Source organism: Pseudoliparis swirei, chromosome 7 (assembly GCF_029220125.1).
Source record: "Pseudoliparis swirei isolate HS2019 ecotype Mariana Trench chromosome 7, NWPU_hadal_v1, whole genome shotgun sequence".
Taxonomy (NCBI): domain Eukaryota; kingdom Metazoa; phylum Chordata; class Actinopteri; order Perciformes; family Liparidae; genus Pseudoliparis; species Pseudoliparis swirei.
The window spans coordinates 6318631-6344971 of NC_079394.1; the positions used below are offsets into that span (position 1 = coordinate 6318631).

Sequence of the window (26341 nt, forward strand, 5' to 3'; positions counted from 1 at the left end):
GCGACCGCACTACCAGAGCGCAACGACCGACGCACCGTGCAACCTCAGCCCGACTCCCTGCGCCCCGGTCTGGGATGCTTTTAGCGCAGAGACGCCTCCACTCAGGGCAGCCCGTGGACGTCGACGCAGATCATCAACACTCTTTTCGTTGTTGTTGTTGTTGTTATTTTTAACCGAGGATCTTTCCCCCCGCATCCCCCCACCCCTCCCCTTTTCAAGTGTTTATGTTTGTTTCTTCATGACCGCTGTTTTGGGAAGCGAGCCTCAGCACCAGCTCCAGCAACGCCAACACCATGCGAGGTAAGACCATCCCACCACTGCTCCGAACACCGCGGCATTTCCTCCAAAGCTTCATCCCGCTAAACACACACACGCGCGCACACACACACAGACACATTGCACGGCAGGGTTTATCCCACTGTTGGCCTTAAAAGTTTATTCTGGGAGTTTTCAGCAGCCAAGCGGTTTTGTTACTTTTTCACACCCGAGCGCAGCGTGTGGCTGCATGTCTCAGCACCGTTCACTAGAGATGCATACACAATTATTTGGATTATCTGCGTGTGTTTTGGGTCCGAGTGTGTGCGTAAGTGCGTGCGTGTGTGGGGAGGGGGGGAGGGGCGGGGGGGAGGCCTACAGTTTTGCAAATTCATGCGCAACGCTATTGGAGTCTGTGATTGCAAATTAAAAGTGGCGCATGGTGTTTGATTAAAGCTTCAATCATTTAAGCTCCCGAGCTCCGGTCCACGCCAATAGAAACGGCGCACATGGTGCCACCAGGTCAGATCCGGGGCTGTGCAAAGAAACTTCATTTCGTTATCTTCAGGGGATAAACTTTATTGGAGACTTGTCTTGCGCTCCACTAACCCACTTTCCGCAACGTTCTGCACCAAGCCGGGGATGTTAAAATTCAACGTCAATGTCGTCCTGCGCACACGCAGACACACACACGCACACACACACACGCACACTCTTGCAAACGCGCACACACACAGATGTTAACACAACTCTTTCCACTCTCACTAAGTCGTTCAGTTATATTTATATTCCATTTAAATCAGGAAAATGCGTTTATTCGTTTCTCCTCAATCAGTATTGGCAGTTCATCAGTCGCTTTATGGATGCTTTAATATTGCACCTGATTATTATCAGCTGAGTGTGTTTGGATTTGTTTTTATTAATGCTCTTAGCCTATTGCAATTATCGCTGACGCAGAGTTGCAACACTCGTTTAACTGGATGAGCTTGAACTCTGATATGTCGTAATTAAAACAACCTCCTCTGTTGCTCTCTGAAGGTTGAAACAATTAAACTCATTAACACTTAGAGTATTGTGACATCAAGTTGGAGGAGGAAGAGAGGTAAAATGTTCACAAACTTCACGTAAAGACTTACTACAATTAAGAAAACAACAGGGGAAACAACGAATATAGTTTGCATCTTCTTAAAAATAAAACACACACTTAGACTGACTTTTTACACTGGACAATGGCGATATTGTATCAGATCTCTAGTGTGGTAGTCATAATATCAAATGGTAATTATGGCCAGTAATATTTTTTAACAGATTACTGTTAACATTATTATTTAGATGATTATTAAATGCAATGACACACACAAGTAATTCAATGTAAATACTATTTAATGGATTTAACATAATTTGAATCTAGTTTTTACAAAAAAATAAATGTTCAAACATATATCTTAAACTATCCATCTATCCATCTGTTTCCTGATGTTTTTTGTGTTTGAATGTCATCAAGCTTCCTGACATCACAGCTTCAGGTCATCAAACCTCGGGCAACAAACATGAGAAGGCCAAACACCTCCCATCCCTCTCTCTCTTTCTTTTTCTCTCTTATCCCATGGCAAACTCCTCTGTCATGCACCTTGTATTTTAACCACATTTTAATGGGCCTCGCGACCACTCTCGTGCATGGGAGGCTTTGGGGGGTATACCGAAAGCTCCTGCTTTCACTTTATAGCAGTGGTTGGCAGAAGAGGCCCCTGAAGCGTCTCTCTCACCCCTCTTTCGCCATGTCTCTCTCTCTCTTTCTCCCTCTCTCTCTCCATCTTCCTCTCTCCCTCTGCACGCCCCAAAGGGTTTTGTCAGATAGAATTAAATCAATGTGGGCCGTGCGGCCCCCACTCTTAACCCGTCTGTGTGTGTGTGTGTGTGGAGTCTCGGCTGCCCTTACACAGAAATTTGCTCACAACCACAAGGTTATAAAAAATAGAGGCCCCTCATGAGCCGTGGTAATTATCATTTAACAATAGACACAACTCCTGAAGCCCTGACCGAAGATGATGTCACCCCATCGCCTGACCAGGAAATAGCCAAATTACACTGATTAATATCATCAGGACCTTTTCAAAATCTCAGAAAATGGCCTATTGTGTTTTTCGAATATAGCACAGGGTTGTGGAGGATTTTGTTAACAAGGTAATTACTTCTGTATTTGCAATGGTAAAATGATGAACAGTGTTTCTCTAGAAAAAAAGAAGTTGCGCAATGAATTTACATCAGTAACAGTGGCATAGTTGTTTGAGTGGCAAAAAGGTTTCTGATAGTAAAGTGTTATATTTGAGAAATGGGCCCATATCTATGAAATGGACAACAAATAAAGATTCTACTCGATTTTCATTTGATTTGAATTGATAATAATTTCATTCATCATTGCATTTAAATGTTATAAGTCATATACTTTCAGAAATAAAACACATCATCAACTTCTTCCAACTAAATGTTTAATTTAGTTACAATCAATACAAGCATAGCACCTTTTCTGTGATAAGATAACCACATGTACACTTAGAGGGATATAAATATTTGCGTAACATCACAAATTGACTATGTATTCTGCACGTCAATCGTTTCCTAGTTTCCTTCCATGTATCCCCTTTAACCTTTGTATTTCTGGTATAAACCTCAGAGCTTATGCCCCACACAGATGGACCCGGTTCAGACAGGTCAAAGAGTTCAGCGATGGAGGGAGCAACAGGGAAGAGGTTTCACACCATTTGATCTCCTCTGTTAGCAATATGTGTCAATCAATCACAATCTCCCATGCTCCTTTACCATGGAAAGAGATATGACAGAAAATGGGAGATTGTGAGAGAGCAAGAAACCAGGAAGGCAAGCAGTGTCGAAAAAAAAGAGCACAGAAAAATGTTAGGCTACAATCTACAGCAACGGTGACAACATGAGTGGTTATTCCAATTTTAACGTCATTCATATTACCTCGCAAAATGGCATGTGCTCTCATACAAATACAGAAAGCACTAAAAATACAGGCACGCACAAACAGCTGCAATACTACGCTTGACGGCCTCATGCCAATAGAATTAGTTCAATCCTGCTTTGCTTTGGAGGCTCGTGTTAACATTGATTTGTCCGATTCTAAAGCATCCCGGGATCAATTTTGAGTTGAAGCCAACGGAAGTAGTCTGTTATAAATAAATCTGTGGCACATAACTGGCATGGATACATGTAGACAACTTTTAGATTTAGATACACAAGCAGAAATTCAAAAGATATTCACTACTTGTTTTATTATGAGTGTTTGTTATAGTGCATGATATTTTTAAAATATATAAATGAAATCAGTAAATGTGTTTATAAGATTATTGGTACTGTAAGACCCTCATTTAGCATTTACAAATGAACATTAAATAAGTGCTTTTTAACAACTTTATCTCCTCGATGGGCACCCTTACAAACAGGCTGGTTAATACACAGATAATGAATAACAATATAGTAAAACATAGTCGCAGTTAAAAAAAAAAAAGGGTCAACATAGGAGAAGTTATAATTGTTTACAATTACTAATAAATACTTTAAATATCTTACATCTACTGACAACTGCATTTCTGTTATTAAGAAATAAACCATTACTAAAATGTTTCTATAGTGCTTAAAAATGCTACAAAGGGGGGAGGGGGTTGAGAAAACAAAGAGAGAAAGGTGATTAAAATCACTAACAGGCGAGTCTATATCAAACACCTGTGTTGCCAGAAGTTGGCACAAATAGCAACAACAATGAAGAACTAGACCGAATAGAAACTGGCATACTTTGCACTGATGAGGGAGCCTATTTGGAAACCAGCAGCAGCATCCTCAGTCACAAGCGGCAGGTTGGCGCAGAGCGCACCAAATCACTGTTTTCCATTGTTGCCTTGAAATCACTTATTGCGCACATGGTCAGCACCTGGTCAGAGTGAATCTCCGGGCCGCAGTGTTATTTGGGTCTGCGCGGTCTGTTGTCGAGCTCGGTGTTGTTGTTTGTGTTGTTTATTGTGCGTTTGTGCTGACTCATGGCACAGCGTTATGTAAGAAGAGAGGAGAGATTACCCCAAGCCCAGGCAGGCCACACTGTTAATCCCTCAGCACAGCCACTGACTGACTGAGTCCTGCTGCAGGATACGCAAGCTCACATTCGGGACTCACTTCCCACCGTCTTTTCACTTGTCTTGCTCGGCCCACAGTATACTCCTCACCTCGTGGGTCTTCCTGACCTTTTTTCAAGCCGTCTACCAAAATCATTGCGCCATGCTGTGTGTGTGTGTGTGTGTGGCCTGAATAGCACTTCTGTGGTCCCACTGAGCCGCTATCATAGCTCGTGTTTGTTTAGCATGTGCTCAGCGTGCGCTCCGTGTTGGTTTTATCCCTTTGCGGCTGTCTGGTGGAGTCGAGGCGAACACTTTTTCTCCTCAGTCAATTCTCTCTCTCTTATTTTTAATCTTTACACACACACAGCGTGGGCTATACGGCACGCTTCGGTTTGTTTCTCCACTTTATCTTAGCCAGGAGGGATTTCAGACTGAACCACTCCTAAACTCTAAATCTGCCTTGAAGTCATAGAGTCCTCTGACAGCTCCTTCAGTTTTGTCAGTTTTACTCATCCATGAAGCCGGCATGTCTCAATGGAGGCACAGTGATATTCAATATTCACATTTTCCTTCGATTTGCATTGAAGTAAAAAAACGGGGGAAGAGGGTGACTGCGCTTGTCAAGAGCAGAAAGCGAGTAATGTATGAACAGAGGGACCATAGATATTATTGGATGGGTAGCTTTTATGAAAAGAATGCTCGTATCAAGGACACTTGAGCAATAATTGAGTTTTGCTTTCTCACAATCAGTCAGAGATATACAGTAGAGTGCAATGTGTGATAGTCCAAAGTCACCTGCGCTTCTAAACTCTGTTTTCAAGAACCATGTAGAGCAGCTACTATTGGATTAATGCAGAGGTAAATCGCATTTTGGATCGGTAAATTAGAAACAGGAAAATTGTAATACGGACATGGCTTTTTTTTCTCTTCCCTTTTAGTCTCTTTGTGACTGAAAATATTTCAATTTCTGAACTGCTCTGCATTTAAAAGATTGTAAATAATTGAACAATCTACAAGTTGAATATATATACATATATTAAAGAGTAATACAATTCTGGCAATATTCAAGAGAAAGTGAATGAGTGAGATAAAAAAAGAGAGAGCAAGTGAGAGACGGACTAAAGAGTTACGTAAGAGTGTAATCGTGCATGTGTGTGCTTGAGCAAGAGTGTGTGTGTGTATACGTGCAAAAGTCAGGGATAACAGGGTAGAGGGTGGATGAAACTGCCGATTGTGTTTACTTGCATGCACATTAAAACACACACACACACACACACACACACACACACACATGAAGATACAGACTGCCCTGTCCTCACAGTACACTTGCAAACTAACCCTTAGCAATGAATAACGGCAGCACCCATAATATTCGTGTCCAAAGTCCACACTTGCAAACCAACTACGAGACTTGAGCTCACACTCAAAGCAGATTAGTCCATATACTGTAGGTTTGTGTAACATTCACATCTATACTTTATACATATATATTAAATGATCATTTATTTAGAAACCGTGAGCTAAAAAAAACATTGATTTATCCTTTCAGAGTGCAGTCATGAAGCTTAAAACAGAGCTGTCTTTCTTATTTCCTTCCTTCCTAGGAGCAACATGGATCACTTATAAATACCGTATTGCCCTGACTGGGACTACTTTTGCATGAAAAAGCAGCATTTGTTTCCCAATAGTTAAAGAAGAAGATGTAAAAAAAAAACACCACTATTTTTAAATGTCATGACCATGTGGCTGAATGTGTATACTCTGGGAAGGTGTTCAGTGTTGGAGGTGCACGCACCAGCAACAATAAGCCTATAATATGACTTAACCTACTGCGGCATCTTTTCTTCATGTCAAAGATTAGCCTGTTTTAGTGCTTGTAATCTCATTGAAGAGACTCTTATTAGGTCCATCTTCTCTCTCTCTGTCCAAACCCTGAGTAACCGTGAGCTTGTGTGTGGGTATGTGTGTGTGTGTGTGTGTGTGGGTATGTGTGCGTGTGTGTCCTGTGGCTGTTGATGTGAGGTCTCCTGTCATTCACAAAGAGAATGTGATTCTGAAACCAAGACTGCTGCTTTCGCTCTCTCGACTCAATGTAATGTTCATAACGCATTCTGTGAAATCATCCCACTGGAGAGCTGGAGAGATAGAGGGAGAGAGAGAGAGAGAGAGCAGGTGAAGAGCAGAGCAGGCCGGGCAAAGCATAGCCGAGCTGTGTGATATTCTTTGTGATCAATTTGCCTCTGTGAGAGATGCCCCTGGGGCCACTTTGGGGAGAACCTTGTTAGACTGAGTTAAATTGTTGCCCGAGGCGAGCTATTAGCAGCCATCCCTGAGAGAGGACACACACACAGACTCACACGCATGCGTGCTCTCACACAGTTGCTTAAACAGATGCACTGAAACACACACATTCCAACCTTCTTTTTTTAAACGCATATAAAGTCAGACAGGAAGTCATTGATATGTTCTCGTTCAAACGGAGAGTTTCGCTCTACATGGGAGACATTAATCCACAACCAGGGGGGCAAGAATCTGTACGAATATGACAAATATGATTGCTGCGTTAACGTATAAATATAAACATAATACATATCAAGATATTTTGGTCAAGAAAGATCAAATCTTAACTGGTGTGCTTTATAAAAAGTTGAATCTATATTTTTTATACAAGCTAAGTAACCCGTAGCTATTACTAATTGGGGTTTTCAGATCAATGTGGTGAGGTGAGACAACATTTCCTCTAACTTGTACGAGAGTAAAAGAAATAATTAGCACAAAATGAAACTACTTGAGCAAAGTACTTGAAAGTTGACTTCCTTACTTTCTACCAAAGCACACATAAACGTCCAAACATTATGAATATATATTACATTACATGTATTACACATATACTTTCTCAAACAATTTCAACGTCATCCAGTCAGATTTGAAAGGAAATATTTTTGTTACATTTACACACAGACTGTTTCCATTTCTCTCTGTGATTTTATTTAATCAGCTGTTCACGCTTAGTGCCGCTCTCGTCATTAAAGCTTTGAAATACACTCATGTTGATGCTCCTGACTAGGGTTGGGTACCGAAACCCGGTGCCAATATGGTACCGGTTCCAATACAACCGGTATTACCCGGATCGAAACGCAACGCACATTTCGGTGCTTCTTTCCGGTGCCTGAGCCGATTGAAATTGAAAAAAACTATTGTTGTGAACTTCTCTGGTGACTCCGCCCTGTCAGCAGGTTGCGATAGCCTCTCATATTTAACTCTGACAGCGGAGGCTGCGCCGTGTGTGACTAGTGAACCCGTGTGGAGCACACCAGCGTCAGGCTGGACGCGATGGGGAGACCGTCACCGGTCCCCTGAACACGTGGAGACCGATTATGACGAGCAGCATGAACTCAGATTTGTACCGTATCGTTGATTGCAAGTCTTGCATTCATAAAAGTAGCCCAAGAAATAATAAATTAGCCATTATAACCATGCTTAAGCTAGCTCGTAGCTAGCGTTAGCTCGTAGCTAGCGCTAGCTACGAGCGTGACAGTCTGCTAGCAGATGTGTTGGTGTCCAGCGGTCCCGGCTGTATACCCGGTGTTACCGGGAATATAATGACGGAAGAATAAAGACCGGGGGCGTCACTTTGTTTCAGTGTAACTCGCTGTCAGAAACAAAACTTTATTTGTCACGTGTCATCTTCAGTCCCTCTGATTGGTTGTTCTCTTTGCCCATCAACACAATGACATGATTAACCCTATAACGTCTGCACATGACAAAACATCACATCATATAATGGAGAACATATATTGTGTATGTTAACAGTCTGATATCCGTTGTGTGTCAGTGCTCCATGATAACGGCTTCTACAGGGAATATGGCCAAAGAGGTTTTTAATGTCCTCATTGTGCGTTAAAAAAAAATAAGTATCGGTTCAGGCACCGTTTAGGCACCGGTATCGTTTTAAAAGTACCGGTTTAGCACCGGTATCGGAAAAAACCCAAACGATACCCATCCCTACTCCTGACTGACCACCAACTGTCACTATAGCGACACCGAGGGCAAATTACTCAACACATTATCGGAGAACTGAAAGAAATGTTCTGTCTGTCTCTCCGTGGATTCCCCTCTCTTTCTATCTCTTCTACACTGGGATGGCCACCTTTCCTCTCCCTTCCCCCTCAAAGACACACACACACACATGCAAGGACACACACACACACACACTGTCATCTACAATTAGGCTCAAGAGAAAAAAACAGGAGGAGGAGCGAGAGGTTACGGGAGGATGAAGATGAAGACATGGCCAACAAAACACTATTTTCTCACCTCACAACAGGATCTCAGTCAGTGTGTGTGTGTGTGTGTTTGAAAACATATTCTTCTCTGCATCCGGACAAAACATAAACACCACGGCCTTTAACAGAGAGTAAAAAATATAAAAATCGGTATATATATCTATATATATAGATATATATAAAGAGCTAAAAGCACTCTTTGTGTGTGTTTTGTCCGTATGTGCAGTAAGAGTGCCTCAGTGTGTGTGCATTCTCATGGTTGATTTCAGGACGGTAATGACCAGATGCAGACCTCTCACACTTGGACACGTTCCTTCCACTCTGATGGACTTTCTCAGTCCTTAAGGAAAGGTCAAAGGCCGCCAGGGTCCTACAGGTCATCCAGGGGGTTGGAGTGTGAGCGTACGCCTGTATGTGTGTGTATGTGTGTGTGTGTGTGTGTATACAGTGACCATGAGAGGCAGATCTGAAAAGGCAGATGGGCAGACTGTGTGTGTGTATACAGGACTGTCTCAGAAAATTAGAATATTGTGATAAAGTTCTTTATTTTCTGTAATGCAATTAAAAAAACAAAAATGTCATGCATTCTGGATTCATTACAAATCAACTGAAATATTGCAAGCCTTTTATTCTTTTAATATTGCTGATTATGGCTTACAGCTTAAGAAAACTCAAATATCCTATTTCTAAATATTAGAATATCATGAAAAAGTATACTAGTAGGGTATTAAACAAATCACTTGAATCGTCTAATTAACTCGAAACACCTGGAAACACATTTTCAAATGTTTGATTTTGTTTTGCTGTTATAAATCTTTTTTTTTTACTTGGTCTGAGGAAATATTCAAATTTTATGAGATAGGATTTTAGAGTTTTCTTAAGCTGTAAGCCATAATCAGCAATATTAAAAGAATAAAAGGCTTGCAATATTTCAGTTGATTTGTAATGAATCCAGAATGCATGACATTTTTGTTTTTTTAATTGCATTACAGAAAATAAAGAACTTTATCACAATATTCTAATTTTCTGAGACAGTCCTATATATATATATATTAGGGCTGTGAAACGATTAAAATTTTTAATCGGGTTAATCACAGGTTTTTGTGGATTAATCATGATTAATCACATATTACCGATATTCTCGGTATATTTTGTGAGAACATAGAGATTTATGACAAAAGACGGATATATACATTTATACATTCTTCTATACAATGGTGCTGCAACTCAGCAGTTATTTAGCAGTTTTCTTCCATATGGAACATTAATACATCTTCATCCTAAACAGAATGTTTAACCCTCCTGTTACCTTTCGGGTCAATTTGACCCCATTCAATGTTTAATGTCGGTGTTCTTTGGGGTCAATTTGACCCCAGGCTGTTTTTCACTGTGTCAAACATATCAGAAATATCAACTTTTTTATTTATTTAAAGGGCTATTTAGGTAGTCAACAAACAAACATAAAGTACCTCACACTTAAACTTGGGAAACAATATTAATTCTAATAATTTTCTGGAGGTTTTAATTGCTGGGGTCAAATTGACCCCGAGGGTAAAATATGTTCGTAAATGTAAAGGTAACAGGAGGGTTAAACAGAACATTTTCTCTTGTTTGTCAACCATTAACTCCACCATGATACAATCTAAAGGTGGACAGATTGACAAGTGACTTTTTTGCTCGGTCCCGATGCGCGCGCACGGAGCTCTGTGGCGCGCCAGACGGAGATCGATAAGTGTTAACGCAACGCGAAGAGACAGAGATGACATGCTGCTGTGGAGATACGATCAACAACAGACGTTTAGTTTAATAAAAGAACAAAGACGTGCTATAGAGAACATGTCAGGGGGCGGGCCAATCTTTTTAATGTCATGCGATCTACCAACACTACGCCGCGATCGACTGGCAGGTCGCGATCGACGTGTTGAGACCCTGATCTACAGGAAGTAAAAGTCGTAACAAGGTTTCCGGAGGTGAACCTGCGGAAGGATCATTACCGATGAACAGACCGTCTGCATGAGAGCGGACAGAGTTCAGATTGAAGTGGTGTATTGGAAGCTCATTTTGCAAGTGACTTTTTTTTCGTCCCAACGACCAACAACAGACGGATTGGAAGCTCATTCTGCGCGTGCGTTAAATGCGTTTAAAAAAAATAACTAGTTAAACCTGTAATTGGATTAACTGAGTTAACGCGTTATTTTTCACAGCACTAATATATATAAATATGTGTTCAGGCAGTGGTTGGGTTTACCCTGTGGATTTTTTCCCACGCCTCATGACTTATCCATCTGAGGACACATGCTGCACTGGGTGATAGACTGTGTGAACGTTGTGTGTGTGTGTGTGTGGGTGTATGTGTGTGTTTGTGTGTGTGTTTGTGTGTGCCCGTGTATGTGTGCATGTGAATCGATGCACTGGATGGCAGCCAGTGGCCCCCTTCTGTTCCCTCTCAGTGGCGTCCAATCATGCCACTGCAGAGTATTCTATGAGCAAACCACAGCTGATCCCAGACCTGCTATCTGAGCAATTACCCAGAGTGCTTTGGTGCCACATGGCAGGCTGGACAAGCTCATGGCCTCTGACATACGACAAGGGGGGAGGGCGAGAAACTGTTTTTCTGACTGTTTGTACATGTGTGTGTGTTGGCAACGTGTGTGTTTGAGGGGTGGGGGGGGGGGTGACGATGGACTGATGGTAAAGGCGGAGGTTGGGGGTGGTAGCATGTATGCTCATACAGCAACAGTGTGACTGTCTCTATCACTCAGTGGACAAAGACATGCTTGGTGGTGAGGGATGGCGATGGGGGGAGGGGAGATGGGCACGCTGCTTGGTATTATGATTATTACTGTAACCGAACAGCAGATTGTACAAACAAAGAGAAAACGGTACAGGCCTGTCTCATCTTTGAGTGAGGGATGATAATCCCTACCATTAAATTCACTGTTGCAGTCACAACTAATTATGTATTTATAATTCATCACCATTTAATCTACCAATTATTTTCTCAGTGAATTCATTAAATGCTCGATAAAAAAAACGGAAAACGGTGAACTCCAATTCGATTTTCCGAATGTCCAAGGTGACCTCGTCAGTTGACTTGTCCGACCAACAGTCCAAATTAATGACATATAAAAGACAATAAAAGACGGAAGGAGCCAGAGAATGATTGGCAGTTTTGCCAATGGCAACTGATTAATTCATTATACCCAGTGCACACGGTTTGGCACTCGGCTTGGGCGGCAAAGCACCAAAGAAATACTTTTGAAAAAGCAAGGTTTCTTTTTAGAGATCATGTCGATTTTCTTTCAACCAGCGAAATTATGACCAGATATTTGCAGATTTAAATATTATGTTCACAAACAATGACATTTATGATATATACTGGACACGTTTCTGTGCATTAGAGCTCATACAGTATAGAAGACAGATGAAAGTGAGCCAAATGCACTTTATTTAATTTATTTTTCCTAAGGAGAGGAGATAGTCCACCACTCTTCAATAATTTAGTTGATGTTTCAGACAGTAAAAACTGACGGGAAAAAAAGAAAAGTGTGACAGCACATGCTCCAAGGCCGTTTGAAACCATATGCAGTGGCAGTGTTTCATTGATTTTAATGGAACAGTATGATGTGAAAACATGACAGAAGACACAAGGGAGATAACCCAAGCAGCAATGCTATACGCTATTCCCAGCTGTGTGTGTTAATCCACTCAGCGATCACGCCAACAAAAGTTTTCTGTGTTTTTCATCATTGGCGGAGAAAAAAAAACGCTTGTTCCTCTCTAAGCTCAATATGTGACAAGTAAGACAGAGTTACGCTGAGAGATGGAAATAGATCATGAAATACAGAAACTGAAATGATTTCCCAGTCACACAGCCACTTACAGCGAGGAGGAACACTCAGAGACAAATGCAGAAATGGAATGGATGGTGAACAGTGACTGCATATTTCACAGTATATAGACATCTAAGACCAGCACCAGAGTTGTTCAGATTTAACATGAAGTGGTGGGGAGTAAAGTGCTGATCTCCTTTATTTTCCCAGAAGATATCGAGTTAACAGGCAAGAAGCTATGCATATATTTAATGAAGTGCAGATACCACCCACATTCAACCCCTGGGACTGCAGTAGGAGTTGTGCTTGCCTTTCTTAAGTGCCTTACATTGAAAAAGTTATGGTAGAAAGTGATTCCAACTGTTCCATAAGCTGTGATACTACAGCACCAACCTCCTTTGTTACTGCACGACAGTGTGTGTGTGTGTGTGTGTGTGTGTGTGAGTGTGTGTGTGTTGCTCTGGGTATGTTTCTATTGTAGAGCCACCCCACAGGCTGAATAAATGAAACATGCATAGCCAGTCTGCCCATCATGAAACACACACACATACACACAAAACCCACTTAAGCTAAACATGTATAGCAGCACCTAGTGGCAATAATTTGCTGTTACATTGTGATTATAAATGGGGAGAGCTGCCCTTTAAAATGTTCATACGTGTGCCCTTATGCAGTTTAGATGGATTATCATTAAAATATTGGTGCTAGGTTGATGATTTTCTTCCTGCAGTGCAATGAAGATAATTAGGACTATATTTAGAGAGAGGGCCAGCTCAGGAAATACACATGAGATCCTCACTTCATTAAAAACAATTATCATAACACACGTGCCAGCGCAATACAGCCCTCATGGCCACAATCAGCTACACACACACACACACACACACACACGCACATCCGCAAACTCTCACTGTAACGCAATAGATGTAGTGCACACTACAACAATCTTTGTTCTTTGTGAAATTAATCTCTCGTTAGTTCTCTCAATCTTGTTCTCCCTCAAGAGATTGCGCGGGCCTGATCCTCCTCTTAGCTGAGGTATCGTCAGCGTTGTCGTCCCGCTCTTACATAATAACCTCAGGATAACACTCGTGCTCCCGTTTGCCGAGGACGCCGTCAGTCACTCGGCTCAGACGGCGGCAACTCCGGTTGGAAAGAAGGCTCTGCCACCCTGTGAAAGACGTCGAGCCAACAGCGAAAACGAAGAAACAATCGTTTTGTTTGAAAATGGATGCCCGTCAAGAGAGTTTAGGAAATGGATGCATGAGAGACCTTTCTCCTCAAGTGCTACTCTATTTTAGAAGCTCACTTTTTCTATAGCTTCGAAGCTGTAAGATTGCTTCTGAATTGTAAAACCATGAAAATAAATACCCAAAACCTATTATCAAACATCCTAACTTTGAAAATAAGGGGAACACAGCCTCCTCGAAGCGCCCAACAGATAACACGTCTTAATTCTGCCGTCATCCACAGCTAAAGTGTAACAAGGCAGCAAGCGTGTATTGTTGACTGGATATGGAAGTGGGAGTCCTCTGGTAAACAATTCACAGAGCCTCCGCTGCTGAGAGAGGGCGGCAGGATGAACACTGATGGGAGAATGATTTGGCTCCCCAAGCCGATGACATCACTTCCTTTAGGAGTGTAACAGCTTAGCACATCATCGCTGTGACAGCCAGACGACTGCAGCGAGTGGGTGGTCACCCTGGCAACAGCAATGCTGTCATCACCGTCTCTCGATATCCTACCTGACAGTCCCTGCTGGCAACGAGCACAACATACACTCAACAATGCTAACACACCCACACACACATATTCACAAACACACATAGACATGTACGCATACTTTATCTTTCTCTGTGTCTTTTTTAAAAGTGAAACACTCACTCAAACCCTCTCGGAAACACACATTAAAACAATGCACATGCCCACACGCCCTTGGTCCTTTGGGCATTATGATGGAATACAATATGCCATGGGGTAAATGTAAAAACAATCAAGATATAATGTAATCACTGGAGAGAAGCAGTAAACACACACTCTTTTTCTAAAAATCAACAGAAACAATAAGTATGTACACTACCGTTCAAAAGTTTGGGGTCATCCAGACAATTTTGTGTCTTCCATGAAAACTCACTTTTATTTATCAAATGAATTGAAAATTGAATAGAAAATATAGTCAAGATATTGACAAGGTTAGAAATAATGATTAATATTTGAAGTATTAATTTTGTTCTTCAAAACTTCAAGCTCAAAGGAAGGCCAGTTGTATAGCTTATATCACCAGCATAACTGTTTTCAGCTGTGCTAACATAATTGCACAAGGGTTTTCTAATCAGATATTAGTCTTCTAAGGCGATTAGCAAACACAATGTACCATTAGAACACTGGAGTGATAGTTGATGGAAATGGACCTCTATACACCTCTGGAGATATTTCATTAGAAACCAGACGTTTCCACCTAGAATAGTCATTTACCACATTAACAATGTATAGTGTGTATTTTTGATTCATGTTATCTTTATTGAAAAAACAGTCCTTTTCTTTGAAAAATAAAGACATTTCTCAGTGACCCCAAACTTTTGAACGGTAGTGTATATCGACATCCAAGTAGCAGCTTTATTTAAACCTAAAGAGATTCACTTGTTTCATGATTAACAGTGTAATCAAAGAGTGTGTCCTAAAGTATGTGATGAACAGCCACAACTCTAAATAATACAGGAAAGGAGAAATAAAGTCCATTGGTAATTTATCTCATTATAATATCTAATTATTTATAATAATTTCACAAGAGACAAATAAAATGTCTGAAGACCCATTCACATCTTATATGACACTATAAAGATAACTATAACGAAGCATAAAGCAGTAGGCCTGAAGGACGCTCCATAGTCAAGGGTCACGTCAGACTGGAGGTCAGTTTGTAGTTTGGAGACATTCGTCTGCCTCCTGATGGCCATAAGGATGCAGATAAGAAAGTGAATGAATGGAGAGGACAGATGAATGACGACATGAGCAAGTTACCTTGTGGAGCTGTTAGATTACGTACTCAGTATCTCTATATATATTACAATATATACACTACCGTTCAAAAGTTTGGGATCACCCAGACAATTTCGTGTCTTCCATGAAAAATCACACTTTTATTTATCAAATGAATATAAAATATAGTCAAGACATTGACAAGGTTAGAAATAATGATTAATATTTGAAATATTAATTTTGTTCTACAAACTTCAAGCTCAAAGGAAGGCCAGTTGTATAGCTTATATCACCAGCATAACTGTTTTCAGCTGTGCTAACATAATTGCACAAGGGTTTTCTAATCAGACATTAGTCTTCTAAGGCGATTAGCAAACACAATGTACCATTAGAACACTGGCGTGATAGTTGATGGAAATGGGCCTCTATACACCTATGGAGATATTTCATTAGAAACCAGACGTTTCCACCTAGAATAGTCATTTACCACATTAACAATGTAGAAAGTGTATTTCTGATTAATTTAATGTTATCTTTATTGAAAAAACTGCTTTTCTTTGAAAAATAAAGTCATTTCTAAGTGATCCCAAACTTTTGAACGGTAGTGTATATGTATATACAGGACTGTCTCAGAAAATTAGAATATTAGAATATTCTTTTATTTTCTTTTCTGTAATTAAAAAAAAAAAAAAAATGTCATATTTTCTGGATTCAATAAATCAACTGAGCCTTTTGCTTTTATTTTTTTATTATTTTTAAGATTTATGAAACTTAAAATAAAACTCTAAAAAAAATTCCTTAAAATTTTATTAAAAAAATTTACCCAACAAAAAAAAGTTTGAAAAAGCTGAGGAAACCTCAAAGGGTGTTTCAACCCTTGCAGGTGTTCAATTAGACAATGATTCACCTAATAGTATATTTTTTTTCTAATATACTTCTTTTTTTCAATATATATTTGAGTTTTATGTTAGGAGTTTGAATTTGCAATAATAAAAAAATAAAATGCACAAAATAATAAAAAATGAATGTAATAAATCCAGAATAATTTTGAATTTTTTATTTTTTTGATTTTTTTAAACAAAATAAAGCTATATATATATACACAGACAACTTTTATTAACCCGTGTTGTCTCTCTTACTTACTTACTCTCTGGTGTCTTAATTGTGAGTATACTTTTGGATGAAGTTAGGTATTTAATAATACTTTGATTGTGAAGCAGTCAAACCTGAAGTGCAGCTAGAGTGAAGAGAAAGCAGTGACTGTCTACATTGATCCTCATATAGGATTATCCAATTATATACTGTATACTGTACACTCAATCCTCCACATACTGTGTACCTGTGTAGGAGACACACTTCACACTTTCAAACCAGAAACAATTGCACTGGCTCAAAAGCACACAAATAAACAGATACAACTTCTACAAATACACACACATACAAAGACACACTCGGGCACACGGGGAAACAAACACACCCGTTCTCTGCAAATACAAAACTCTGAAGCACCAACTCAAGCTCCACTGTGTACGTTTTCCATTGTTCTGAAGGGGAATCGGTTAAAAAAAATTGCAATGTAAAACTGTAAAAACGTGTATGTTCACTTCTGCTTGGTGACTTTGTCTATTTCTGAACTCATCAGAACATTCACAAAACGTACAGAATTTCCTGCAGATGGGACTATGTAGGGAGATTACATGTGAATGGCTATTTCAGCTGTGGCTTAGCCCATGCTCATCAGAGGAGGGAACCAGCTCGTCGGGAAATAATTTAGGATTAGATAGGCGGTCTAATCTCTTTATAGACGGTGTGCCATCTCAGCAGACATACCTGCCTACCTCTACATCCACCTCATATCTCTTAAGAAACCGTGGCTCTCTCTTTCCACACATCATGGATGAGCCCATAGACACCAGGAACAGGTGCATCTGCGAGTTACATTGACAAACCTTTTGTTCACATTCTGTGCCTTTGGGCTGTGATTGTACATGGAGCTGCCAATACACAGTGAGTAACAATGCTAATGAATAGTAATTACAAGAACGAAGTACACGTGTAGATAAAGCTAAACACATTACTTTAAAGGTCGGAGAACTAAACGCATATGTGTTTGTTATAGAGAGAGAAAAGAGAGTTGACATCCAAGTGTGGTCCTTCATTGATGTGACCCGTTTTCTCATTCAGGGCAACTATCTAATCTGCAGGGGTCTCTCCTTCAAAAGATCCCCTACACACAATGAATACTATCCTGTCATGTATGCGTGTGTATGCAGTCCTCGGTGTTCCAGTCATTAGCAAATCTCATACAAGGACAGACAGAATGTCCAGATGTCACTGCGCCTTGTGAAGCCGAAGTGGCGCACAACATACACACATTGAAACCTCAATCGGGTCCGACAGCCAACCAGGTTATGTGCCTCAAGTTAGACCTCCAGCTGAGCTCTAAAAATTAAATCGTGTGTCGCCCCTAATTTTGGGATGTAAATTCGTATGACCTGTCCAGAACTTTGTTTTGTGACGCATGTCTTTTCTGTCCCTTCTCTTTCCTTGCAGCCCAAATCGAAATCATACCTTGCAAAATCTGCGGGGACAAATCTTCAGGGATCCACTATGGAGTCATTACGTGTGAGGGATGCAAGGTGAGATTCTATACACTGCTGTTGTGTTTGTTTGTGCACTCAACCAAACGCATGCTGTGCTCTCTGGGAACCTGCACGTCTATATTCATGCTCTTTGTTGACATGTGGCCAGGGTTTCTTCAGACGCAGTCAGCAAAACAATGCATCGTACTCCTGCCCGCGCCAGAGGAACTGCCTCATCGACAGAACAAACCGCAACCGCTGCCAACACTGCCGCCTGCAGAAATGTCTCGCCCTCGGAATGTCCAGAGACGGTGAGGCCCAGTATATCAGTCACTTTATCTGTGTTTATACAGTTCATCATTGAATTATCATATGTGTGGTACAAACAAATACATCAACACTTAATGTGCTGTTTTTGAACCTAAAGCGTTGCCAACTGTTCTGCACAATGAGCTATTAACTAGTGTCTTACCTATGTATGCCACCTAAAGAATCTAAAAGGTTGTGACAGGGTTTCCTTTATACATTCCAGCTGTAAAGTTTGGCCGCATGTCCAAGAAGCAACGTGACATCCTATACGAGGAGGTCCAGAAGCACCAAGCTCGACTGCTGGAGCAGAAGCAGCAGCAGACGGGCGAAGCGGAAGCTCTAGCGCGCGTTTACTCGTCCAGCCTAACCAACGGACTGTCCACCCTTAATCATGAGATCGGGGGCACCTATGCCAATGGTCACGTCATTGAGCTGCCCAAGGCTAGCCATGGTCATGGAGGCGGAGTCCAAGGGGGATACTATGGGATGGATTCCACCCAGCCATCTCCAGACCAGTCAGGTTTGGACATGTCGGGCATTAAGCACATTAAACAGGAGCCGGTGTACGACCTGACGCCAGTGCCCAACCTGTTCAGCTACGGAGGCTACCAGGACAATCAGCTGGGACCCAATAACGTCAGCATGGGAGAGCTGGGTAAAGACTGCTTTATATTTTTGCTCTATTTAAAATCAATTTAATATCTACTTCAATTATCCACATGGAAAAACCATGCAACAAAGCCCTTCTGGTAGAGAGCCTGAGTCAGAGTGCTAAGCGAAGGGCAGAAAAGGAGATCAGATAGGCGTATACAGCCAGATGACAAGGTGTAACATTACTGTATGTAGAATACTTTAAGACTACATTACAATTAAGGATTTAACACAAAGGAACACAAGTTAATGGTAAATTAAGCAGAAAATGGGTAGCAATAAAAAATGTCTCATTTATTTCCCCCTAAATCTTCCACATAGAGATCATAGTTACAGTACAGTAATAACTGCACATAAATGAATGAACATAATGTACAGAAATAAATAAACAAAAAATCCTCTCTTCCAGACCGTATTGCCCAGAATATCATCAAGTCCCACTTGGAAACATGTCAGTACACGACAGAGGAGCTGCAGCATTTAGCCTGGCAGACACACACCTATGAAGAGGTCAAGATGTACCAGAGCAAGGTGAGATTTTATTTTCAGGACTAATTCTAATAACTGTCCGGCTGTCCTTTTCCCCTTCTGTTCACATGGAAATGAAACCCACCATAACACATCTGGCGCCCGTGCTTAGACCACACCTTTCTTCAAACTAGGCCTTTCAACTACACGTCTGAATCTATCTGGCAAAGTACACAATTGCAAAACAGGTAGTTCCTGCTAGACTAAGTGTCTTGAAGACAACATTTTGCCAAGATGTCACATACTTTGGTAAAAACAAGTCCTAGTAATGAGCAATGCGTGCGAGAAGGGTGGCAAGTTAATTCGCTGCCATGAACATACTGTGAGCACATCGCTACGGCATACCCACTTCTAAACCGGGTCTGTTTGGTTCTAGCCTCGGGACGTGTTGTGGCAGCAGTGTGCCATCCAGATCACCCATGCAATCCAGTACGTGGTGGAGTTTGCCAAGCGCATCTCAGGCTTCATGGAACTGTGTCAGAACGACCAGATCCTCCTGCTCAAATCAGGTGAGTTGATTGGACTAACACCCACTGGTCAGGGACATCTCTTTGTTAAAGATCAGACAATGTCGTTCAATGTGCCCTTGAGCCAATCGTCACAATCTGTCTCCGTGGTTCATCAGGTTGTTTGGAGGTCGTCTTGGTGCGGATGTGCAGGGCCTTCAACCCTCTCAACAACACTGTGCTCTTTGAAGGGAAGTACGGAGGCATGCAGATGTTCAAAGCTCTAGGTAAGGCATTATTACCTGTGCATGACATTGGTATAAATGAGGGGGAAAGGGCTGGTCGAAAATGCCCAAAAAAGAAAATGAAAAAAAATCCTCTACCCTGTGAGGTATTTTTGCTCATCATTGATGTCACATCTCTTTTTTTGTCTGCCCTTCTCTGTCCTCTTCTCCATGTTTCCCTCCAAGGTTGTGACGACTTAGTGAGTGCAGTGTTTGACTTTGCCAAGAGTTTGTGTTCACTGCAGCTGACAGAGGAGGAGATCGCTCTGTTCTCAGCAGCTGTACTAATTTCCACAGGTCAGTGCACATCCCCTAATATTATTATAATACAGGAAGCAACCTGCATGAACCTCTGTGCGACCAGGAAAGCAAGTCACGAAGCAAAATGCAAAACATGTATTATTTGTACATTTGTCATCATAATCACAGATGGTGTAATCAAATACATGAAGTGCTACAATGTTGTACAATCACATCTGAGCCATATCAATTATATCAAGAGCTATACAATCATCATGTCAACTCAAAATTGTGAACACAAAAATAAACACTTCCTTTTTCCTACTTAGATCGACCGTGGCTGATGGAGCCTCGGAAAGTGCAGAAGCTGCAGGAGAAGATCTACTTTGCTCTGCAGCACATTATGCAGAAGAACCACATGGACGAAGACGCACTGGCGAAGGTAGGCCACGCCTTTTTAGTGAAATAAATCACGTCAAGGCACTGGCCTCACATCAAACAGTCAACAGATCCTCTCGCCTCAAGGAGACTTGGAGCAATGTGGAAAAAACTAAATGTACATTTGCTTCTAACCTTTTCCTTGTCTGTAGTTTATCCGCCTCAAATGATGTTTTCTTTCTCCGATAGCTGATCAGCCGAATCCCAACGCTGTCCGCCCTGTGCACCCTCCACACCGAGGAACTCCAGGCTTTCCAGCAGCTACACCCAGAAACAGTCAACGTCCTCTTCCCTCCGCTCTACAAAGAACTCTTCAACCCCGACCCCAACTCTGCCATGGCCACGCCCAAGTGACTGCCTGTGGTCCCAATGCAACACCCGGCATCAGCAGAGGACCAAGAAAATAACAAGACAGCTCCGTCTGACGAGACGACACCAGCCATGTCAACTATGTCATCAACGTGGCAACCACATATTCCTGCACTCGCCGAGCCTCATTTCAGGCTGGAGGGTGAGGAATCATCTGCCATAAACTTACAGTTACCGCCAACAATACTAGGAATGTCAAGCACTTACCCCATCCTGTTCACCGATAGTCTGAAGAATGTATATAGAAATGAAACTCGCCCCGAGCCACAACATACGTGGGGCTTCCTCCTGTCTTCTGAACTGAACTGACTGACCAGAAATGTACAGACTTTAAAACAACTAGAAACAATTTAAGCTGTCAATCTTTAAAAAGAAATGGGTAAGTTAATTTGTTTTAACTTTGGAACTTTTTTTCCCTTTTTTTTTCCACATGAAGAAATTGTGAAGTTGAAGAAGATGAATGGGGAAGGGAAGTGTGGATTTAGAAAAGCTATTGTAGATATTCTTCTAGTGCAGAGCGGATTCCAGTATTACTTCTTGTTCTGTTAAAATAAGTTAGTCCTAATTTAAATATACAGCAGTCCACTGTGGCTGACTTTACCGTGTCTATGTGTTTTTGTTTTATTTGATAGATTTGTGTGTACATAATTTGTAAAGTTCAGACTTGTAAAAGAATATTGGGTAAAACCAGTCGATTCGGCTTTTGTGGATATATAGAAGCCTTGTCTGGATTTTGTTCATATGTAAAGAAGGTACTGCATTCTTCTAATGAGAAATGTAAATATAGCATATGAAGGATATACAAAAAAAAAATGGCTACTACTTTTCAAGGTGAAGATATATACATAAATATTCTATTTTCCAAGAAAAATAATCTGGCAGATTTGTCATTTTATCAATCATTTTCTTCTCGCTGCAATAATGATATCCAATTAAATACTGGACTGCTTTCGAACAATCAACCAGAAACAACCAATCAGAAACTAGGACCTCACAATAAACCCCTCCTCTTCCCGAATTCCCCTCACCCTGCCCTTTATTTCTTATTAGGGCCTTGACATGAGATTTCAGCAGACACATGAGGATAGAAATCACAAATGAAGAAGTGGAGGATAAAAATTCCACAAAAAAAGACGACAAAATCAAGCTTGAATTTAACTCACAGCTTTCCAATCTTCATAAACCTGTTTGAGTGCTGTACGCCCTCAACCCTCCCATCACAATTTGCACAATTCAGTCCATGGATGTCAATCCCTCCAGGCTGTGAATATGAAGGACCCTTTTCTCTAAAGAGCAATAACTTTTACACTGCCTTTCTGATCGTACTTCTCCCCTTTCCTCCTCTTCCTATGTTCAGCTGTTCGGAACAGGGTAGCAGTTTTAACTAGAATGCACTATATTTGAATCTTGATCATTTATTATGTCGAACAATCATCTCATTCCAGTACAGACGCTGCATTGTTTCCAATGTGACACATATGATCTGAGGTTAAGAAATAGCACAGCGCACTGACTGAAAGATGTGAAGAGAAACTGATTTGCCTCCAATGATCTTTAACACTTAAAGCTGCAATATTACATTGACAATTCACACAGGAAGCTGTGATAGACAATCACTTTTTTGCTTTTTTTGTTAGTCGCTCCATGATCATTAGCACTTACAGATTTACATTTTTCTTTTCTACATTAATGTTATGTTGATTAGCATTTGACCACTGTGTAAAGTCACCCTGCTTCAACTCAACAGTTATACCTTCCCAGGATGTTCTTATCACAGTCTGGTTGCAATTCTGCATTCAGTCTACGAAAGAGCTTCCTTTAAAATGAGCTATTTACCAAAATAGTGACCCACTACACCATAATAGCACAACACAAAAAAAAACACGACAAAATGAAAATGTTGCTGATCTAAGACGGCACTTAGACTGTTACCTCGAACTTAATCACTATAATTAGTGGACTTATTAATGAGTTATTTAAGCACTAAAAAGTGAAGATCTGTGTTAGGTTGTCTGTTAAGGTTCATTGCACAGCGGCCAAATCTCCAACTTGCTCACAGAGCACAGACACATTCAGACTAGTTACACATTCATTAACATTAAAATATTTGAACAGTACCATTTGTATCCTTACATGTTTTTTCCAGATGGTGAACAAAACTATATTGGCCGCATGGAAGACGAGTTTCAATGTTAAAGATTAGTGATCTGGTCACATCTATCTGATCCATTCACAGGATCCTACCTTTGACCCCTGACCCGACCCCTGACCCGACCCCAGATCAGAGGCCAGTGACTCTTTAAGACAATCACTTGCTCATTAAGGCTCGATGCACTACACAGCATCTCTCAGGGAAAAGCTCTTTTTCTGACTTTGCATTAAAAGAGGGTTTAATATTTTTGCAAATTTACAAAAGAAATGTAATTAAAAAGGATAACTTTTTAGGATGAAATTGGCATACGCCGCCAAGGTATGCTGGTAAAGAAATCTGCCCAGACAAGGCTTTGATAAGTGTGTGTATGTGTGTATAGAGCATGAATTCACTGTCCAAATCTCTTTAGAGCCCAGACTATATGACAAGCATTGTTACGTAGCACATGAAGAAAAAGAAAATATATATTTAGTGTATGTCGGTGTGCTTTTGTCACGACTATACATGTGTGTTTACTGCTTATTTTGCTGCTTTTGGGACAGCGAGGAAAGTCCACTGGTAAGCTATGAATCAAGCGCCATCACAACACCCCTGGGACAGTGAATTCCAACTCTGAATATGAAGTTTTTGTGTGTGATGCTATTATTTTACCTTGTTAGACTGTGAATCCGAGGGATGGGAAAGGGTTATGAGAGGGGATGTGCTGGCGAGAACGAGTGGCAACGCAACACTGGAAGCAATAAGAACTGGAGGCATTTACTACTGTCATATTTGCATTGTAAGATTATTTTTTCTTTTATTACTATTTACTATTATTGTTGTTATTATGACTACTATTCTTCTATTACTATTAGCCTATTGTTGTTCCATTCTATTTGCATGACGTTTCATTGCAATGAAACATTTGGGGCTTATTTGTGTTTTTTTTCTTCTCATGATATTGTGAGTTTCTTGGGAGGGAAGGGTTATCTGCAAGGTGGGCCCACGTGGGTTGAGGGCAAATTTCACATCAATTCAGTCAGTTCACAGCAAATTCCTTTCACAAGCTGGAAGAATTTTTTAATAAAATGCTCTTATTTATACACAACCAATTTAAAATGTGTTGTTCAATTTGACTTTTTTTTCTCTCAACCTTTGAATGTGTGAGATAGTAAGACCAGTTAGTGAACTGGCCTTATTGCACCGGATCAGAGACCCTTAACCTGCAGCGGGGGGAGCGATGTGGGGTATCTATTCTGAATGTTATGGAGTAGCCTGTTCAGTGTGAGGGGCTGAACTCATCATGCGCCTTTACCGCTCCATCAACAGAGAATGACATCATAGAGCGCACAATAACACTAGACGTCATCCTACGTGGTGACTCGGAACAATCTGCGCAGACATTTTTAATACACGTGGTTTGAAATGCATTTCCGACACTTAGTCAAATACACTCCAACCCAAACCTCCTCCTTTTCCTGAGAAAACCTGTGTAAGTGTGTCTGTGTGTCTGTGAGAGAAAGAGAGCGTGAGAGAGAGAGAGAATGAAATGTTTGCTCAACCAATGCTTTGTATACTTTCTTAATGCATTACACATGCGTGCAATTGGAGTAGTGTTGAAAAATTGTTAATTTATTGTTTAGAATGTCTTTGCGTCCCAGCAAGAGCAAATAAAACTAAATGTAGCAATCTGTAACCGAAACCTGAAAGGTGGTTGGGCTGCGGAACCTCTTTTACACAGGACTAACAAAGCTAAAAATACAATAAAATGAGACCTTTTTTTGCTGTTTTTCAAAGTGCCATAGCTAGTGAGGAGAGCAAGGACTGGCAGAGTGAGGCGTAGAAGCTTTACTGTGTGCGTTTACTTGAGAAACCAATCAAAAAAAGAGGACTCTGAGGAAAATGTGTATTTGATTACACTGACAAACAGCTTTTACATTTTATGCTTTTTTCATTTGGAGAAAGGGGATTCTGCTGGGCTCTGAACTCTGACTCAACTATAAAACCATCAGCTCTTCTGTAGATTTTATTTTCACATGAAAATGAAAGCGTGTGCATTTGCATTAAGGAGCCACAAACCACCGCATTGAATAGATCAGCATGGGTTGAAGTTCAGAGCTATGCAGGGCCCTTACCGAGTCCTCCTTTGAGATGTATCTACAATGTGAAGGTCCGAAGTGATTTTTGTTAAATTCTATATTTTATCGCTTTTGTAGACATTTTGTTGTGGGAAGAAAAAAAAATAAAAGAAATTTTATGGGTGCATTTCTGTCTTGTTTTTCTTTCTCACACATATATTTTTTAGATTTTAACTTTTTATTTTCGAAACATGAAACAATTTTATCCCTGATAAATTAATCCATCATGTATAAGTGCACGGTAATAACAGTAATTGACATTCCCTCAATATCAAAAACTTTTATAGACAAAGTACAGAAAATTGTAATTTAGACTTTTGTGATGTCTTGAAAAAACAATATGTTGTTACTGTATTTCCTCTCATGATTCAAACAAGCTTATTGATCTCATAAGAATAATTCCCTCCTCCCAACAGCATTTACTTAAGATATTGAATCCCTTGTTCAAATTACATTTATAAAATCTGACTCTTCTCTCTTCCTTATTCCCCGGCAAAGGAATCAGGGCTGACGCATGTGTTTGTCTGCGTGTTACAGCAGACATGTCTCTGCAAATGTGTCGGTAAAAGTGCATTTGTGGTTCTTTCCCTACTTCCTGGGTCAAAGATCACATCCTGGGTTCATCGCCCTCTTGTTCTTCTTTCCCCCATGTCGGCTCTTCCTCGCAGCTGTCCGGACTCTTTCTTAAATCTGAACAACAGAAACATCCGTAAGCGACATGTTGCTCCAATAACACAGTCAT

At 40.7% G+C, this 26341-nt stretch overlaps 2 protein-coding genes across 12 annotated transcripts in view; one reads left to right on the forward strand and one right to left on the reverse strand.

Moving 5' to 3' along the window:
• Positions 1 to 25724, forward strand: rorb (RAR-related orphan receptor B). 2 transcript variants are annotated; one of them, XM_056418985.1, is made up of 10 exons: positions 1 to 300; positions 18037 to 18122; positions 18235 to 18376; positions 18598 to 19029; positions 19435 to 19556; positions 19930 to 20062; positions 20179 to 20286; positions 20470 to 20580; positions 20853 to 20965; positions 21151 to 25724. In XM_056418985.1, exons 1-10 carry the CDS (start codon positions 294 to 296, stop codon positions 21313 to 21315), a joined length of 1419 nt encoding a protein of 472 aa, XP_056274960.1. In that variant the 5' UTR covers positions 1 to 293; the 3' UTR covers positions 21316 to 25724. The 2 variants fall into 2 exon arrangements, with proteins under 2 accessions (XP_056274960.1, XP_056274959.1); XM_056418984.1 differs by lacking the exon at positions 1 to 300 and adding an exon at positions 16684 to 17490.
• trpm6 (transient receptor potential cation channel, subfamily M, member 6) overlaps positions 1 to 26341 on the reverse strand; it is a 141798-nt gene that overhangs the window by 99724 nt on the left and 15733 nt on the right. For 6 of the 10 annotated variants that reach the window (XM_056418975.1, XM_056418974.1, XM_056418976.1 and 3 more), the window contains one exon: positions 25354 to 26289. In XM_056418975.1, the coding sequence (XP_056274950.1) occupies positions 26207 to 26289 (83 nt within the window). In that variant the 3' untranslated portion in view covers positions 25354 to 26206. Of the gene's footprint in view, positions 1 to 25353; positions 26290 to 26341 lie in introns of those variants that run through there. The other 4 variants (XR_008832286.1, XR_008832287.1, XR_008832285.1 and 1 more) reach the window with 1 other exon arrangement.

Bases quoted from the DNA above. Each gene is read 5' to 3' on its own strand.
- rorb (XM_056418984.1), top strand. The intron at 18,123-18,234 runs GTGAGATTCTAT...ACATGTGGCCAG, and splicing joins TTACGTGTGAGGGATGCAAG to GGTTTCTTCAGACGCAGTCA. The intron at 20,287-20,469 runs GTAAGGCATTAT...TTTCCCTCCAAG, and splicing joins GCAGATGTTCAAAGCTCTAG to GTTGTGACGACTTAGTGAGT.